Consider the following 19,589-nt stretch of genomic DNA (forward strand, 5'->3'; position numbering starts at 1 on the left):
TCAATAGAGGTAGTAAAATCCGCCATGATTTTACCAAAAGCTTCCAAATAACAACTAAACAAATAAATATTATAGTTGGTCGGCTCGACTTCGCTCTGATACCAAATGTTGAGAATTTAATCGGTTTAATATTGGGTTAAAATATAATTGGTATCTTGTAAATACACAATTAATAAATTAACCACAAATATATAAGTCAACTAAAGTAAACACTCTTATATTTATTTGTAAATCACTCACAATACAAAGTTTATAACTTAATAGTAAAAACACTCAAATCTCACACCACTCGTTATTTTCTTAAATCTCACACACTCACTTATTTTGTATGTTGCTTAGTATTTCAACTTCTCTTTTATTATACTGAATGCTATGTGATGATTTTCTCACGTTAGATCTCTCTCTATTTATAGAGAACTTGCAGCCACTTTTGTTGACAAATATAACAACCACCACTTCTTATTTCAACAATAGAAACACCTTCCTATTTAATTACCTTCTCTTTTTGACTTTTAGTAAATCTTTGTAGCACATGTGAAAGTGATGATGAATTACTTTTAACAGTTCCATTGAGACGGCTATGTGAGATATGTGACTTATATATAGTCAATCAAAGTTTACAGACGAAGTCTTTTACCTTGGCTACATTTATAATCAATATACCAAGGGATTCTTGACGTATAATATCAAAACCGGTTTGTTGACTTAACCAGTCCTATATCTCGATGAAGAAGTAATTAAGTGTCTTGCTTATCTATTGCTTTTCAGTACCTGTGTTATTTGTGACTTGAATATTGGTTCCACTTTGTTTACCATTCTTTTCCCTTTCTTTATGTCACTTTCGTCTGCATGATTTTGACTTTTCTCATCGTAAATCTAGTCCTCACAACGTGTATTTATGGGTTAGGCTTTTCTCTCATGGCCGGTCTAGTCCTGACAACCTGTTTGTGTTTATTTGTTCATTAGAAAATAATAACGTTCTCAAAAAGAAGATATTTTAAAGACAATGACGGAGAGGCTGCCATTGATTGTCTTCCTTACTTCACATTTGTTTATATCTGGTAAGATATATTTTTTTGGTTAGTTGTTGTTAATTGTTGTGTTTCTAATCTAACTTTTTGTTGACAGGAGTGTTGTCAATGAGTATACTTACCATCGAGAACAAATGCAATAACACAGTTTGGCCGGTAATTTTCTCATGGGATTCACATATCTCCACCACCGGCTTCGCTCTTAGAAGCGGGGAAGCTCGTGCCCTACTCGCACCGTCTTCCTGGTACGGTCTTATCTCCGCTAGGACGCTGTGCTCCAGCTCAACAGAAAAATTCTCTTGCCTCACAGGAGACTGTGAATCTGGAAAAATCGAGTGTCCTGGTACATACGATTGGTCTCCAGTGACATATGCCTACTTTATAATCGATAAAGGAGGAATCGACAGCTACTTCATCAGTGTCGCGCACGGTTACAACCTTCCGTTAATGGTCATCCCGTCGTCACAGAGTAGCCGCCGGACATGTATCAGCTCCGGTTGTGTGGTTGACTTGAACAAGACTTGTCCAAATGATTTAAAGACACTGGTCGAGGGAAAACCAATCGCGTGCACTAGCGCGTGTCACAAATCCAAGACAGATGAGAACTGTTGCACCGGTGACTTTGAGTCAAAGCAAAAATGCAAGCCGACAGTTTACACGCAGAACTTCGAGCGCGCTTGCCCATCCGCGTCTAGCTACGCCTACGAAAATAGTAACAACACCTTCGTATGCCCTAACTCAACTGACTTCACCATCAGGTTTTGCCCATCCTCCAATATTCCAGAAAACACCAGGTAAATTCCCGTATATATCCCTCTCCCTTCCTTTTATTTTCTAGTATTTTGCTGGAGTTGATTTCGTCAAACATCACATAATTCCAGTTTTCGATTTTAGAGCTTACCTTAACTCATAGGAATTGGATAAAGTCTCTAATAATCAATCATATTTACTTAGAACAAAAGTTACATGTGGTAACCAAGATCTAAGCCCAGCCAATACTAATTTCATATCTACAATTTCCAACATCTGGAACCCAATGAATGCATAATTACAAATTTCTTTTTACACACACACAGTATGCTGAAAGCTAATATATGTCATTATTTCATTTGCTTGGAGAAGTAACAACAGAAGCTCCATGGCTCCATTACCATTAGCAGGACCAAACCGTAAGTTTTTTTTTTATACTACAAAAATTATATGCGGATTATATATTTTATTGATTTTGTTAATCAGATTTTCTCTTTGATACATTTGCAGATAATTCTCTACCGAAGTTAAAACCCATTTTTGGTACGACCGTCACTGCAACCACGTCTCTCTTGCTCATTCATATCTTTAAAAAAATTAATTAGAAATTATGTACAAATTCTTCGATGGTATTTACTTGTTCTTTCCCAGAAAGTTGTGTCTTGTCACCGAGTGAGTTACAAAAAAAATAAATAATAACATAAGTACTAACCCCATATATTCGTGATTTTTTAAAAATCTTTTTATAGACTAACATCGTGAATCTATATGATCATGACTCAATATAAGAAGAAAAGATGACCTTATTTAAAAAGAAGAAAAAAAAGTAAGAGCCACATTAGTAACTAAAATGCTATTTTTTTTTCAAATAAATGTAATAATGAACTAAAAAAGATGATGGGGCAGGGACTCGTCTATTCGTTAATCTGGGGAGAAATCAGAATAACAAAGTTAGATTCATCTGTTAATGAACGGCTTAATAGGACAAACTAATATCATTAAATGATAATATTTGAACCTAGGTTTCATCAATTTGGGACCGTGCTACGCAAGTAACTAGATCCAATATCCACCAGAGTCCGAGTTTTCCCGATATTTTACCAAAAGGTCCAAAACCGGTTTGTTTGCAAAACCAGTGACACTCTAGATTCATTAGCCTACTGCAATGATCATGATCATCTGATCCCTCTGTATTTGCCTCTATGGTTCGTTCGGTTTTTGTGATAGGAGACTTAAGAGTTTCTTGGTTCAACGGTTAAAACATATGGTCACGAATGATGATTAAATTTCAACGTTTTCAATTACCCCAAAACCGTTGAATTTTGTCGCAGGCCCGTTTCACGCCGTATATGTCTAACATGGAAGGTTTAAGGACCACTGCTTATCAGTTTTACGTATTCAACATTTAGAGATTTTCAGAGACACTTCAATTTCTTTTTAAATAAGTAAGATCTCGAATAAACTCCTAAAGTGCTAAGCCAAAGAATTAGCAATCATTTTTTTTAAGGAATAAGACTATGTGACGAACGCTTGATATTGTATAAGTCGAATGATTTGCTGCATTATTAACGTCGGCCTGTTCGTTTGCCTGTCGCTGGATCCAGCGACCAACGACAGATTCCAGCGACAGCATATGTTGTTCGTTTGTCTCTCGCTAGCGACTGTCGCTAGAAACTGTCGATGATTTGTTTGTTTGTTTGTCGGTGCGACTAATTACTATATATATTTTTTAAAATTTAATAAAATTTAATTTTTGATAATGTATATTTTTATTTAAAAATAGAAATTACATATACCCATGAAAATAAATTAAAAACATATTCACATATTTTAAAATAATTAATTTGAATTTTATTTTTAATTTATTCATTTTAATATTGTTAAATTTAATTATAACTGATTTTTTAGAATTTTATTTAAATATATTCAAATTAATTTGTTATTTTATTTAGTTAGATTTAGTTTAATTTTAATAACTATATGTAGTTATATTTTTATTTAATCTATATAATAATAACAATCCGAATAAATGCGACCAACAGTTGTGTTTTTTCAATGGATCATTAAAACAGTTATTTTATGAAAAATTACAACTGTTCACTGTTAAGTTGTGTTGATTGGAACATTCATATCTTTTGAAATCTATATATATTTGTCTGTTTGAACTGTTTTCATTTTTTATGTCATGACACAAAATCAACTAAAAATTCAATTTCAACGGTTTATACAGTTTTCTAAATTATTTTCTAGCTAGCATTCATTCTTTTAACAAAAGATTTTTGGAATGATGAAACTAATTTACATCTTTTAGTTAATTTTAAATATAAAAGTTTAATGAAAATACCTAGAGTGTTATTCCAAGAGTTAGATGGATTACATAGTGAGTTTTTGGATTTGACTTTTCAATATGGTAATAAAGACGCTTTCATATATAAAAATTTAATGTAACTAGCTATATATAATAGCAATCCGAATAAATGCCACCAAAAGTTGTGTTTTTTCAATCGTACTTTTCGGATAATTTTCCAAAAAAATCTGTAGAAAATTTAAATTGTGTGTTTTATAAAAAGTTATGATTGTTCATTGTAACGGTTTTTCGTAAAGTTGCAACTGTTCATTGTAGAGTTGTGTCTATTTGAATATTCATATCTTTTGAAATATATATATATATATATATATATATATTTCTGTTTGAACTGTTTTCATTTTTTTTGCCATGACACCAAATAATAAAAAATTTCAATCTCAACGGTTTTTACAGCTCTCTAAATTATTCTCTAGCATTCATTCTTTTAAAAGTAAAGAGATTCCTCCTGTTCTTGATTTAACAAAAGATTTTTGGAATGATGAATCTAATTTACAACTTTTAGTTAATTTTATATCTAGAGTCTTTTTCCAAGAATTAGATGGATTATATAATGAGCTTTTGGATCTGACTTTTGAATATGGTAATAAAGATGTATTTTATTTAAAAGCAGTTTATATGAGTTTGTAGGTATAATCAAGTGCAGATACAACGGTTGCGATTTTTCGTAGTACTTTTTCATAAAAAAAATGTTTTTCTTTGTTTTTTATAATTCAAACGGTTGTATATGTTCATTGTAGATTTGTGTCTTTTCAATATTTTATTAATATTTTTTCATCACAACTTTTCGTTTTAATAGGTGTGTCTATTTAAATAGTCATGCTTTTTGAACTCTCTTTATATTTGTCTCTTCATCACTAACTAACAAGTTCGTTGAAACAAATTTTCCATTATATGTTGATAATTGAATATATTCTATAATCTAGCTAAAATTTTAGAAATGATTATAGCAATAGAGAAAAATACAACTTAGTATTGAATTTACAGTTGTTTTTATTTATCTTAAATTTCCGTTCAAAAAATATAATAACAATATGAATAAATGAGAACAACAGTTGCGAATTTTCGTAGTATCTTTTTGTAAAAAGTTCATTTTATTTGTTCTTTTTAAAAAACTCAAACAGTTGTGTCTTTCACTATATTTTATTCATATTTTTTCATCACAATTGTTTTGTTCTAATAGGTGTGTCTATTAAAATAGTCATATCTTTTGAACTCTATATATTTGTCTTTTCATCAATAACTTACAAGTCATTGTTCTTTGAAACAAATTTTTCATTTTATGTTAAATCTAAATAATTTGAATATTAATATCTAATATTTAATGTTATTCTATAATCTAACTAAAATTTTAGAAATGATTATAGTAATATAGAAATTTAATAAAACTTAATATGAAATTTACAGTTGCGTCTATTAAATGTAACTTTTCGTTAAAAACTATTTTAATATTTAAAATTTATTTTATTTTGTTCTTAAGAGTTGTGTATTTTAATTTTATTTTTTTGTTGATACTGTTTCACTCATTATTAAATATATTTTTAATTATAGTTCTTTCATAGAAAATTACATTACTCAATATAACATTAGTTCAATATTCTCAATAAGGATCACTTTTTATAATATATATATTTTTTTCATTTTAGCTCTTTACCATAATTTTTCATAAAAATATCTTATATTTACAATACTTTAAACAATCTGTTTTGCAAAGTTGCGTCTATTCTATATAATATTTTTTGTTATAAGTTTTTATTTTGATGATTGTGTTTTTAGTAACAGTTTATGTATTCAAAATATTCTATTACATTCAAATAATTTCATAATGTATAATTTTAAATTTAATTTTTTTTCTAAAATATTTTTCCCATGACATCGCGGGGTCTGAGTCCTAGTTAACTTTAATTTTGATCATATTTAATTTATCAATTTTTATTTTTTTATTTTATTTGGTCGTTATGTTGTTCGTTTGACTGTCGCTGGATCCAGCGACTATTTTCAGCGACTGATCGCCCATGATCGCTGAAAATTTTAGCGACTAAAAATTACGGTCGCTAATCGCTGGCGAAAGTTGCTGCGACTGGTCGCTGAACCAGCGACGGACAAACAAACAACTTTATGTTACTGCCGCTGGTTTTGGTCGCTGGCGACAGGCAAACGAACATGCCCATTTACTTTGCTAATGAATATGAATATATGATTGTATAGCTGAACTAAGAAATGAGACTACTTGCTAATGAATATGAATATACGTTTTTTTTTAATGTTAAGAAATTGATTATCAAAAAGCTATGTATTTTGGCTACAGACGAGTTTTACTGGTGCCTGCCTCGACCCCAGCCTACAGGCCTAGTACAACTTATCTACATTATTATTTGAAAGGATTTAAACATAATACTAATACTGTATGAAACTTAGCCTGCGGTGAAAAAATGTTTTTTCTCTCTCGTGGCGATCGCGAAGGCGATTCACGATTCCATAACCGCCGAGGACAAATTGATTCGATTTCTCTTTATGAGAGTGTTTTTCCGACATTACAGACTGTTTTCGGTTTGGATTTTGACGGTTATTCTCTGCGACAGATAACTGTTAGCAGTTATGTATCCCCGATTTTATCGAGGGATAACTGTGAAAGAAAACCGCCGTGGACTTTTTTCTATAAATACGGTGGAACTGTGTCGTTCATCGGTAACATCCAAACCCCCCCCCCCCCCCCCTCTTGTCCGTAATACTCAAACACTATCTGTGTCTCCCACGATGAGTGATAATGTACGGAAGTCCTTACAAAACCTTGATTTGGGGATCAATGATGCCCCAATTGTTCTGCCGTCTGAGTTATGTGATTGTCTGCGCTGTGAATCCGAAGAAGCAAAACTTAAGGGCGATTGTTGATCAAATGCCGAAGATTTGGGGTTTCGCCAATGGGTGTCGTGGAAGGATTCTGGGTGAGGGCAAAGCACTCTTTGTTTTCAAGACAGAGGAGGCACTGAACTTAGTCCTTTGTCGTGGTCCCTGGACGTTTAACGACTGGATGCTTACGGTTCATCGCTGGTACCCCAACATCTCTGAGGCGGAAACAAAAGTGATTCCTTTTTGGATCCAGGTAAGAGGAATACCAATTCAATTTCTCAACACAGCCATGGTTAACTATATAGGGAATCAACTGGGTCATGTTGCAAGTGTGGATTTTGATGAAAATGCTAATTTAGTTGAGTTTTTGAGAATCTGTGTGAATTGGAATGTTGATACTCCACTAAGGTTCCAAAGAAACTTCCAATTTGGAGGCAATGATGACAACAACATCTGAAGTTTAAATATGAAAGACTCCGCAATTTCTGCTCTAAGTGTGGTGCTCTTACACACGATGGCAAAGAGTGTCCTCTGTCCTTTGACAATGACGCCAATGATGATGAAAACGATGGTGATGATGGCTATGATCCGGATGATTACGATCACCATGATGGTCGGGCTTACCAGAACCCTAATGACCCGGACTCTGACACTAACACGCTTCAAACCATTGCACCAGATGGTGAGATCCCGGGAGTTGGTCCTGCGAAGGCTAACCGTGAATTCATTATCTCTAAATCTGATGATGATTCCTCTCCAAGTGTTTTTGAGGACACGGAACTGACGGCTGAAAGACTTCGCTACATATACACAAAGTATGCAAAGGGGAAAGAAGTGATGACCCTGTCATTTCCACCACAGGGTTACACACATAAGCGAACTAGAGATGACATGGAACCGTACTACTAATGTCGTGAAGTGAAAGAAGACCTGATGGCACTTAACCAGCTCAATAAGAAATCTCGGCTGGAGTCTGCAGGTTCCTGCAGTGGTACTGCTTTGGACGGAGGCGCGGGGGGGGCCCGGTACCCCCATTGTTTCCCCCATGAGAGTCGTTTCCTGGAACTGTCAGGGCATCTGCTCGCCCTTAACACAATCTCGTTTAATATATCTATGTCGTATTTTAAAACCACAACTGTTGTTTTTGTGTGAAACTCTTAATAAGTGTTCAGTAGTATGTAATTTTGCTTCTGTTTTAGGATACTCTAATGTAATAACACAACCCCCTCAGGGTAGGAGTGGAGGTTTAGCACTGATGTGGGCAACCGATGTCTCCTTATCATCTATGTATCAAGATGAAAGGATTATTGATGTACACATTGAACATAATAATATTACCTTTTATTTTTCGGGTGTGTATGGGCATCCTGATCCAAGTCAAAGACATATATTTTGGGATCACTTAGAAAGTATCAGTGAAACTAGATGTGGAGCCTGGATGTTAGCTGGAGATTTTAATGAAATCCTCAACAATGAGGAGAAAATTGGAGGTCCTCCTAGAGAAGAGTGGACCTTTCGAAGATTCAGAACTATGCTGGCAATTTGTGACCTATCTGATTTGAGATCAAGAGGGGACAGACTCTCATGGGTGGGTGAAAGACGAAACCAAACTATAAAGTCTGCGGCTTTTCCTACTGCAGAAACAGAGTTCTTGGAGTTTAATGGCTTTGATCATAAGCCGTTACTGACTAACCTTAATCCTACAATCTATGGTCCCCATAAACCATTTCGATTTGACAAACGCCTCACAAACATAACAGATTTTGATAAAATAGTTGAACAAGGATGGAACTCTTGTAAAAACCAAGACTGTTACAATATTTGTGACCAAATAACACGATGTCGTCAAGCTATGGCAAAAGGAAAGCATTCTGCCAATATAAATGCTGCCAAACGAATAGATCATTTTCAAGCGGCCTTAAATAAAGCAATGACAAGTCTAAATCCAGCAGAGAGGAGCCACATACCAAGATTGCAGAGGAAACTAAATTCGGCATATAGAGATGAAGAATATTATTGGAAAAACAAAAGTCGAAACCAATGGCTCACTCTTGGTGATCGGAACACTGCATATTTTCATGCTAGTACCAAGACTAGATATGCCAAAAACCATATCAAAACAATTCAGGATGATATGCAAAATATCCATCAAGGTGACCATGAAATTGGTTCCCATGCACAACAATACTTCACCAAAGTTTATACATCTAGTCATATTCCTGTATCTCCAATAGACTTTGGCGACTTTCCTTCCATGGTAACTTCAGAGATAAATGCAGAGCTAACGAAAGAGTTCACTAGTGATGAAATTTATGCTGCTTTATCTTCCATTGGGGATGACAAAGCCCCAGGGCCAGATGGACTCACAGCTCGATTTTACAAACACTACTGGAGCATTATTGGAACGGATATAGTGACAGAGGTCAAAGAATTCTTTGCCACTTCCTACATGAAGACAGGTCTGAACCACACCAATATCTGCATGATAGCTAAAAAACCAGACCCGGTTACACTTGCTGATTATAGACCGATAGCTTTGTGTAATGTGATATACAAAATCATTTCAAAGTGCTTAGTGAATAGATTAAAACAACATCTTGACTCTATAGTTTCTGATTCACAAGCTGCTTTTATACCTAGTCGGTTAATAACGGACAATGTATTGATCGCACATGAGGTTATGCATTCTTTGAAATCAAGAAAGAGGGTTTCACAAAACTATATGGCAATTAACACTGATGTCACAAAAGCCAATGATCGAGTAGAATGGAAGTTCCTTGAAGTTACGCTGCACTTATTTGGATTTAATGATCAGTGGATATCGTGGATAATGGCTTCAGTTCGATCAGTTAGCTATTCTATTCTAGTAAATGGATCACCACACGGCTTGACTATCCCTGAGAGAGGAATCAGACAGGGGGATCCCCTTTCCCCTTATCTCTTCATTCTCTGTGCAGACATTATGAGTCATTTAATATGAACTAGAGTACAATGTGGTGATATAAAAGGAATAAAAGTTGGAAATGAAGTTCCGGCTGTTAGTCACCTGCAATTTGCAGACGATTCTTTGTTCTTCTGTCAAGCAAACACTAGAAATTGCAGAGCCATTAAAGAGGCTTTTGAGGTGTATGAATACTATTCTGGACAGATGATAAATAAAAGCAAACCACTGATTACATTTGGAGCACGCGTACATGGTCCTACTCAAGAACGTCTTAAGAGAATCCTAGATATACCAAACCAAGGCAGCGGAGGAAAGTATCTTGGATTACCAGAATAATTTGGTCGGAAAAAGGCAGAAATGTTTAGTTATATTGTAGACAATGTACGGCAAAGAACATCATCCTGGAGCACCAAAAGACTCTCTCAAGCTGGCAAAGAAATAATGCTCAAATCTGTAGCTTTATCAATGCTTGTATACTCAATGTCGTGTTTCAAATTCCCTATGAGTGTGATAACAGAGATAGACGAAGTCCTTCAAAAATTTTGGTGGGAGAAGAGTAATAGTGAAAGGGGCATTTCATGGGTTGCCTGGCAAAGATTACAATACTCTAAATCAGAAGGGAGTTTAGGATTCAAAAACTTATCCAAATTTAATGATGCCCTTCTTGCCAAGCAAGTGTGACGTTTGATACAATATCCAGAGTCCAAATTTGCAAGAATAATGAAGGCAAGGTATTATCCTGACACTCACATCCTTGACGCCAAGAAAAGACCATACCAATCTTACGGATGGGCTTCAATTTAAGAGGGCCTTAAGATAATCAAAGAAGGCTACAGACACCTAACTGGCGATGGTACATCAATACGGGTGAATATTGATAATGTTCTACCTACAACACCTCCTCAGCCTATTCACAGTATCACTACTGATAATGATCTAGTGGTCAAAGGCTTGCTTGCAAATACAGGTTCTTACCGTTTTTGGAATGATGATAAACTTTTAACTCATATCCAACAGGAGGAACATGATCAGATCAGATCTTTATATTTACCACGGGTTACACAACTAGACAGAATTGTTTGGCATTACACTAGCTCGGGTGAATATACAGTACGATCAGGCTATTGGCTAAGTATGCAGAACCATCTACAATTGGATCTTCCACCAATACCACATGGCTTTGTAATTTTAAAACGCAGGATTTGGAAACTCAATATTCTTTCCAAAGCACTACCATCAATAACTAGACTGAACACACGAGGAAAAAATATTGACCCAATATGTCCAAGATGTTTTCAAGATGATAACACAATTAAACACATTTTATTCCAATGCAGATATGCGAGACTAATCTGGGGACAAGCTAATGTGCCAATAGATATTCTTTTGGATATGAATTCTGACTGTGAATCAATTTTAACAGCTTTCTTGGATTTGGATTATACGGAAGATGTCAATACTACAGCTCAGTTACTACCTCTCTGGTTACTCTGGCACATTTGGAAGTCAAGAAATAAATTTGTTTTTGAAAGCATTACAGAGCATCCGAGGAACCTAATACAGAGAGCACAAAATGTTCAGAATTGGGTTACCAACAACCCTCAAAATTCTCCAAGAACTACAGACCAATTGGAGGAAACAATCAAATGGAGAAGACCTGTGGATACTTTAGTTAAATGTAACTATGATGCAGGTTACGATCAACTCTCAAATCAAGCCACTGGTGGTTGGATCATACGAAATAAGGATGGGATATCACAAGGATGGGGATCCAAAAGACTTGGAATCACAAGAACACCACTTGAAGCTGAAGCAAAAGCACTCTTAATGGCTCTCCAACATTCCTGGATTAGAGGCTTTACTTCTGTTTGTTTGGAAGGAGATAGTCAATTATTATATAAGATACTCACCTTCAATCATATAGAAATCTCACTAGATGGGATAATTCAGGATATTAGAGTTTGGGCATCGTACTTCACAACTCTTGTTTTCAGTTTTACAAAAAGAGATGGTAATCATGTAGCTCATCTTCTAGCACAATATCGGTGCCTCAATTGTAATTTCTACTTTGACTGTTTTAATCCTCCAAGCTGGCTCTACAAACAATTGTATTTTGATTATCAACATTCATCATCAATATAATTTCTTTTCGACGAAAAAAAAAAAACTAATACTGTATGAACAGAAGAAAAAAAAAAGCTTTATGCCTTTCGATTTCCATATCTAGTTTTGTGACAATTAGAAAGTTTCCGAGAAAAAGCAATTGCTGTTTAAATTGGTAAGAAACAAACAGATGTTTAAACACTAAAACAAAGCTACAATCTTTAAGGCAAAATGAAGCAGAGGAGTTTCTTATAAATTCTCTGTTTTGTCCTCTTGAGCTTTCTTGTTGCCTCTGTTTCAGCACAAACATGCATACAGAACCGTAAGAATTTCATACCCAACGGTACATACGATTCAAATCGCCGTCTCATCCTCTCTTCTCTTCCTTCCATAACGCGTCTCAAGATGGTTTCTACTACGGTTCGATTGGAGAAGAGCCAAATAGAGTCTACGCATTAGGGATGTGCATCCCAAGATCAACTCCAAGTGACTGTTCTGATTGTCTAAAGGGCGCCGCAGACGATCGGGCCAATCCCAAGACTACAGACAATAGTAAGTCCTTGCAAATTTATGATTGAGAGTTCTGATAAAAGACTCTGTCCAAAGGTTCAAAGATTATAATGTTATAAGTTTTTAATTCTCCAGGCAGCGGAAATATGTCAACGAAAACTATTGTAGCAATTGTTGTGGTTGGGGTAGTCATCCTTAGCATTATCTTGGGACTTATTGCTCGCCCGTTTGCTCGGAAGGGAAAATCATATCAAGAAGTTGAACTTAATCAAAGTGAGTGTTGTTCACTTTTTTAAATTTGGCCTCTTATCTTTTAGCAAATATAGTCAATGGAATCTAATTAAGACCATTTATTACAACTGTAGCTGGTATTACATCTGTACGCTCTCTGCAATACAAATTTAGCACGATTGAAGCTGCAACAAATAATTTTTCAGAGAGCAAAAAACTTGGTCAAGGCGGATTTGGAGATGTTTTCAAGGTATCATTTCTTTAGCTACTTGTTTATTTGCTTCCCTTGCCTATTACTTGGAGTAAAAGCAAGCTGGTATATCATCTTATTGATGTTATTTGTAGGGTATGTTGCCTGATGGAAAAGAAATTGCAGTCAAGAGGTTGTCAAGAACATCAGTGCAAAGTAAGAAAGAGTTCAAGAATGAGGTTGTTCTTGTAGCGAAACTTCAGCATAGAAATATCGTTAAGCTTCTCGGTTTTTCCGTCAAAGGAGAAGAAAGAGTCATAGTCTACGAGTTTTTGCCTAACAGAAGTCTGGACTACATCCTCTTTGGTAAGAAAATAAACAAATGATTGGGTTATATATATTCTCCTAAACCCTAATTCTTGATCTCATTGTATAATGGGTCTATATGAGATGTGCAGACCCTAAAAAGCAAGGCGAGTTAGACTGGGAAAAGCGGTACAAGATCATTGGAGGGATTGCTAGAGGGATTCTATATCTTCATCAAGATTCACAACCCACAATCATACATCGTGACCTCAAAGCGGCTAATATTCTCTTGGACGCTCATATGAACCCGAAAGTTGCAGATTTTGGGACGGCAAGGATCTTTGGGATGGACCAAAGTGTAGCTAACACAGAGAATCCAGCTGGAACTCTATAAAATACTCTTATTACCCTTGATGGCTTATGAACTTAAGTTTCAAGAATCTTTTCTTGACCAAATGTACAATTAATCTTGCAGGGGTTACATGCCCCCAGAATATAGGGACCAAGGACAATTCTCAATGAAATCTGATGTGTATAGCTACGGAGTCTTAGTTCTTGAGATTATATGTGGCAAGAGGAACACAAGCTTCTCATCTCCGGTTCATAATTTTGTCACATATGTGAGTACCTAAAAAGAACAGTATAAATCTTATGATCCTATCTAACTAGGTCTGGAGGAGGAGAAACAAGATGTATCCACATTGCCCTCCAGAGAATTACATTAACCTTGTGGACCAAGCAATGTGGATACATCTTGTTTCCGGTGACCAGATTTCTCCTATCTAACTATGGTTGTTATAACTTAACCTTGTGGACCAAGCAATTGCAGAGAATTATAAAAGTAAAGAAGTAACAAGATGTATCCACATTGCCCTCCTATGTGTTCAAGATGATCCCACAGATCGTCCCGACTTTTCTATAATCATGTCGATGCTCACTAGGAATTCCCTCATCTTACCTGTTCCTAAGCGACCTCCATCCCTCATTCCAGATAGGCCCAACCAATCTAGGCTGAGGTCCAATTCCCAAACCACATGAATGATGAAATTTGATCCTCGTTAAAGATGATGTTCCATTGGACTTGTTTGATGTTAAGTAACCATGTTTTTCTGTTATTTCAGTATATAAACTGTAATGAAATTATTCAAAAGTTGTGTATGTGTTAGTTGTGACTTGTGAGATACTCATCAAAAATTACGTACCCTTTTAGCATTTTCTAGTTTCTACGTTCTTTAAGTAGCGCTCTTTGTTATAAAATCCTTTATCTGAATTTTTATCAATTTACTTCTTTAACCGGTCCTCGCTAATTCAAGTTATACGGAAAGGTCTGTTAGTTTTTTTCCTCAGTTCTAGTCAATGAGGTACAGCTCAGCTCAGCTCCCATTTCTTCTCTTCAATAATTACATGCCAAAAAAGATAATTCAATTTTGATTTTTTAAGACAGTAGTGCATGATACTTTACTCAAATTTGATAGTACATTTAGCTATAAGAAAAATAAGGTTCTTTAATAAATTCATCACTTTATGAAGGATTTAATATTCAGGATGCTTTAAATACTGTAAAGGAAAAGGAAAAGAAAATGAAAAAATAGTCTTTCTTGTTATTTAAGTAAAAAGTATCTAGTTTAGTTTTAATATTAGGTTTAAGGAAAAGCTAAGGATTCAATAATCAATACATAGGTTTAAGGAAAGAAACACGTTTATCAGTTTGACGAAATCAACATCTTAAAAATTGGTTGATCGCTTTTATTAACAAAAATATTAGAAGCTATAGTTGCATGTTTACATAATCTAAGGCAAAGCGATAATCTTTTAAAGAACCATGAAGCAGAGAATTATATTTTCAATCCTCTGTTTTGGCCTCATAAGCTTCCGTGTTGCTTCAGAGATATCACAAACATGCACGAGTGACCAGGGGACTTTCAAACCCCACAGTACTTAGACGTAAATCGCCGTCTCATGCTCGCTTCTCTTCCTTCCAATGTCACAGCTCAAGACGGCTTCTTCTACAACGGTTCCATCGGACAAGAACCAAACCGTGTCCACGCAATAGGGATGTGCATGCCAGGATCAGTTCAAGAAGACTGTTCTCGTTGTCTCACGTATGCGTCAGATTGGTTGATTGGGAGCTGTCCTAATCATATAGCTGCGTATATTTGGTATATTTGGTCATCTGATCCAAGGCTTTGTTTTGTGCGCTACTCCAACGTCTCTTTCTCAGGATCTGCAGATCTTGACCCCAAGTATGTGGTCTATTTCACTGCGGATGTCACCTCAAATCTAACCGAGTTCAAGACGATATGGGAAGGATTAACACTTAGTATGATTTCAGCAACTCCGGCCGCAAAGAACGTACCATTATCTAGTAATAACTATTACAAAGCTGATGTCGCAACCTTCACCAAATTCCAGAAAATATACGCTGTGATGCAATGCACGCCAGATTCTTCTAATGTTGATTGTGACAACTGTCTACGACAAAGCGTGTCTGACTACCAGTCATGTTGTGAACAGAAGATAGGAGGCTATACTATGCGGCCAATTTGCTTTTTCCGGTGGCAGTTTTATCCATTCTGTAAGGCTTTTGGTAACATTACATTGACTTCTCCTGCTCCTCGTCCTACGATGGAACATCCTTCTTTAGTCGACCAAGCCAACGTGAAAAAAATTGGTAAGTTATTGAAAAGCTGTGAGTATTATGACAAGAAGCTGTTAAAAGATTCAAATTATAATGTTATACTGCATTTGCCGCAGGTAGTGGAAAAATCTCAACAAGAGCTATTTTGGAAATTGTTTTTCCCATTGTATTAGGCGTAGGTCCAGTATTTGTGTGGCATGCCGGCATGAGTGAGAAGCGACAACCCGGTTTCAACGATGTGGCGATGCTTTCTTTCGGAAATCCCATTGTGTTCAGGAGTGTGTGGAGGTGATGTGAGATGAGAGATCCCTGAACTGGATAGGAACGATCGTAGAGCAACAAACTCACCGCCATTGTCAGAGTATAAGGTGCCTATACGTTTGTTGAAGCGGTTTTCAACAATGGCCTTGAACGTGATGAATGTGTCGCGGACTTGAGATTTAGTGATCAACAAGTATAAGGTAATATTTGAAGATATCTATGGATAGGATTGGGGAGGTCCAGACATCGGAGAAGATGATTTCAAGAGGGGCAGAAGAGATAATGGATGTTTGTGAAAAAAGGAGTTTATGGCTTTTATTAATAGCGCAATCAGTACACAACAGTGTCTGTGAATCTGATTGAGAATGCAAAAGGGAGAATTTTGAAACAATTGTTTTGAGGATAGAGTGAGAAGGGTGGCCTAGCCGAGAATGCCAGTCTTTGAGAGATGGTTTGGAGGAGGGTGAGGCAAAGAAAGATTGGATGGTGGAGAGAGAGACCGGTCACTCGTAAAGTTCGCCTTTAGTTTTGCCTTGGAGTAATGGGACTCCCGAGATCAGATCCTTCACCTAAAAGTGAGCAGGGAAAAAGTGGACAGAGACACTGTTAGAGTTACATAGACGGTATACGGAGAGTAGATTTTTGTGAATGTGAGGGACACATAGGACATTGGTAAGAGATAAAGGTTTAGAGTTGGAAGGGAGGGACAGTGAACCAGTGTGAGAAATTGAAAGACCCGAACCGTCACCGATGAGGACTGCATCATCTCCTTGGTAAGGCTGGTGTGAGGCCAAATTGCCAAGATTGCTTGTCATGTGATGAGTGGCTCCGCTGTCAAGTATCCATGGATTTGTCGTCTGTTGATGGCCAAGAGCAAGATTGGCACGTGGTTGCCATGGGTGGAACGGAGAGGGTAGAATGCCACTTTGAGAGCCATAGGAGGGCTGTTGAAGGTGGGAGCAACGTTTGGCACTGTGACCAAACACCCCACAGATTTGACACTTGCCTTGGTATCCCTTGAGCATGCGGTTGTCTAGGCGTGGTTGTTGATAATGATGCTTGTTGTTGTTGTTGTTGTTCCATGGCTGATGTGGACGGAAGGAGTGTCCCCCAGAGTTGAATTTGGGACGATAGGTGGCAGCATAAGCCGAGGTTGGTCCAGTGGAGGTGGTAGACAAGGAGAGAGAGAGAAGTTTAACCTCTTTGTTAATGAGCTTTTCATGGACTTTGACAATGGAGGGAGGAGTGTCACGTCCTTCCACTTGATCAACAACAGCTTTGTAATCTTCGGGTAAGCCACCAAGGATAACTTCAAGTTGGTCTTCAAGAGCAAGAGGCTTGCCAAGAAGAGCAAGTTGATCAAACCGCGTGGTGAGTGTCTGCATGTCCTCATCAATAGTCTTCTCACCTTTCGATGCTTGCTTGAGTTGCAGACGGAGTTGTTGAATGTGGCCCCAGCTTGGATTGGAATAAGTGGAAGAGATGTGTTTCCACAACTCAGCAGAGGATTTGGTTTTGGAGACCACTGGTTGGAGCGCTGGAGACAATGTGCCAAGAAGAGCACTGTAGATCAGCTTGTCTTGACGTCTCCACTTTGCATATGCCGGATTTGGAGTTGGCAGAGTAGTGGAGCCGAGTGTTTGCTCTGGTGGAACAGAGGAGCCATCAATGTAACCAGAAAGGTCGTAGCCGTCGAGGAGAGAATGAACTTGAAGGCTCCATGTGAGATAGTTGGTAGAGGTGAGCTTAGTGATATTCATCATATTGATGTTGAGGAGACCTTGAGTTGAGTCAACAATTTCTGCAGCAGCCATTGTAGAGAGTGAGAAAGAAACGAGAAAGAAGAATGAGATCTGGGAATGAGAGGGGAAGAAAGGAGATCGAAGGAGAAGATACTTTGTTGGCTGGGAAAAAAAAAAAATTTAGGGGTATCGGTCTTGCTCTGATACCATGTAAATGTTGTATTATTGAATATATATATCAAGAATGATTACAGACTCATATATATACTGAGAGGAGAGGAGGACTCTAGGTTATACAACTTATGGAATGAAATACAAACAAGGAATGAGAATATTGAGGTAGTGAAGTCGTGATACTATTGTATCAAGGTGATACGACTGTATCAAGGTGTGATTCGACTGTATCAAGATGTGATACGAATGTATCCTTGACAGATACGATTGTATCCTTAACATCTTCATCATCATCATTATTTTGGTACTGCTTGCTCGGCGATCTGTTATACTTTGCTGGAGGAAAAAACCATATCAAGAAATTGATTTTGACCAGTGTGAGTGTTATTCATATGCTTTTCACTGAACTAGCTTTTATATATAGTCTATGGAACTAACTAATTAAGAACATTTATGAAAACAGTCTCTGATGATTAAAATTTGTTGTTGGTGATATGATTATGCAGCTGGTATTACCACTGTACGATCCATCCAATTTGATTTGAAGACAATTGAAGCTGCAACAGACAAATTTGCAAGGAGTAACAAGCTTGGTGAAGGTGGATTTGGCACAGTTTTCAAGGTGTCATTTCTTATGCTACTTTGGTGTTCATTTCTTCTTTTAAAAAGTAATGAAAGTAAGATGATCATATTATCTCATTGATGCTATGTGTAGGGTACACTGCCTAATGGAATAGAAGTTGCAGTGAAAAGGCTATCAGAAACAGCAGAACAAGGCACACTAGAGTTTAAGAATGAGGTTGTTGTAGTTGAAAAACTTCAGCATAGGAACCTTGTCAGGCTATTAGATATTTAAATGGTTTAGTCTTGGTTATGTACATAACCGGTTTGTACCGGATACACACTACTTGTATATAACATTTGTACTCTGCATTAAGTGTGAATAACAGAATCATTTTAATCTGATCTTCATCTTCTTCATCGCTCTTCTCTCTTCATCATCTCATCGATTATGTTCATCATATTCAACTAATATGGTATCAGAGCTATACACTTAGCTCAGATTTCGTTTTCTCTTACTTTGATCGTTTTATTGTTGGTGATTTGTTTTGTACTCGTTTGTGTCGATATGGGAGTTCCGATCCGGAAAAGTACTCGTCGTCTTGGTAAATCCACTGGTGCTGGGAGTTCTGCTTCAAAATCGAAAGCTCCGATGAGCTCTTTCTCTTTGATTCTGGCAGATCCAGCTCTGGGTGTTCCGATCACCTCCGTTTCTGAGATCGATACTATGGATAGTCCACACTCACCGTTTTTTCTTCACAGCGCTGATCATCCTGGCCTCTCTCTTGTTGCGGATCGTCTTGATGGTACGAACTACAACCACTGGTGCTCTGCGATGAAGATTGCTCTTGATGCAAAGAACAAACTCGCTTTCATCGATGGTTCTCTTCCTCGTCCGGATGAAGGTAATCCTATCTTTCGGATATGGTCTAG

General features: G+C 36.7%; 2 protein-coding genes and 1 pseudogene across 3 annotated transcripts; all 3 read left to right on the plus strand.

Annotated features, from left to right (window-relative positions):
* Positions 1–640: 640 nt before the first annotated feature.
* Positions 641–2,497, plus strand: LOC104722698 (PR5-like receptor kinase). 2 transcript variants are annotated; one of them, XM_010440902.3, is made up of 4 exons: positions 641–1,061; positions 1,129–1,825; positions 2,154–2,200; positions 2,292–2,497. In XM_010440902.3, the coding sequence occupies exons 1-4, from the start codon at positions 1,007–1,009 to the stop codon at positions 2,384–2,386; spliced, it is 894 nt and encodes a 297-aa protein (XP_010439204.1). In that variant the 5' UTR covers positions 641–1,006; the 3' UTR covers positions 2,387–2,497. The 2 variants fall into 2 exon arrangements, with proteins under 2 accessions (XP_010439204.1, XP_087331886.1); XM_087475760.1 differs by having other exon boundaries at positions 915–1,061; positions 2,108–2,200.
* Positions 2,498–10,297: 7,800 nt separating this feature from the next.
* LOC104727811 (cysteine-rich receptor-like protein kinase 13) lies at positions 10,298–14,408 on the plus strand. Its single transcript, XM_087472329.1, has 12 exons — positions 10,298–10,615; positions 10,847–10,907; positions 11,364–11,810; positions 12,449–12,595; positions 12,689–12,832; positions 12,919–13,034; positions 13,130–13,340; positions 13,433–13,670; positions 13,756–13,900; positions 13,950–13,980; positions 14,083–14,296; positions 14,402–14,408. Exons 1-12 carry the CDS (start codon positions 10,298–10,300, stop codon positions 14,406–14,408), a joined length of 2,079 nt encoding a protein of 692 aa, XP_087328455.1.
* Positions 14,409–15,102: 694 nt separating this feature from the next.
* LOC104722699 (cysteine-rich receptor-like protein kinase 11) lies at positions 15,103–18,951 on the plus strand (annotated as a pseudogene).
* Positions 18,952–19,589: the final 638 nt, after the last annotated feature.

The sequence above is a fragment of the Camelina sativa genome, chromosome 11, assembly GCF_030686135.1.
Source record: "Camelina sativa cultivar CO46 ecotype springtype chromosome 11, ASM3068613v1".
In the NCBI taxonomy this organism is placed as follows: domain Eukaryota; kingdom Viridiplantae; phylum Streptophyta; class Magnoliopsida; order Brassicales; family Brassicaceae; genus Camelina; species Camelina sativa.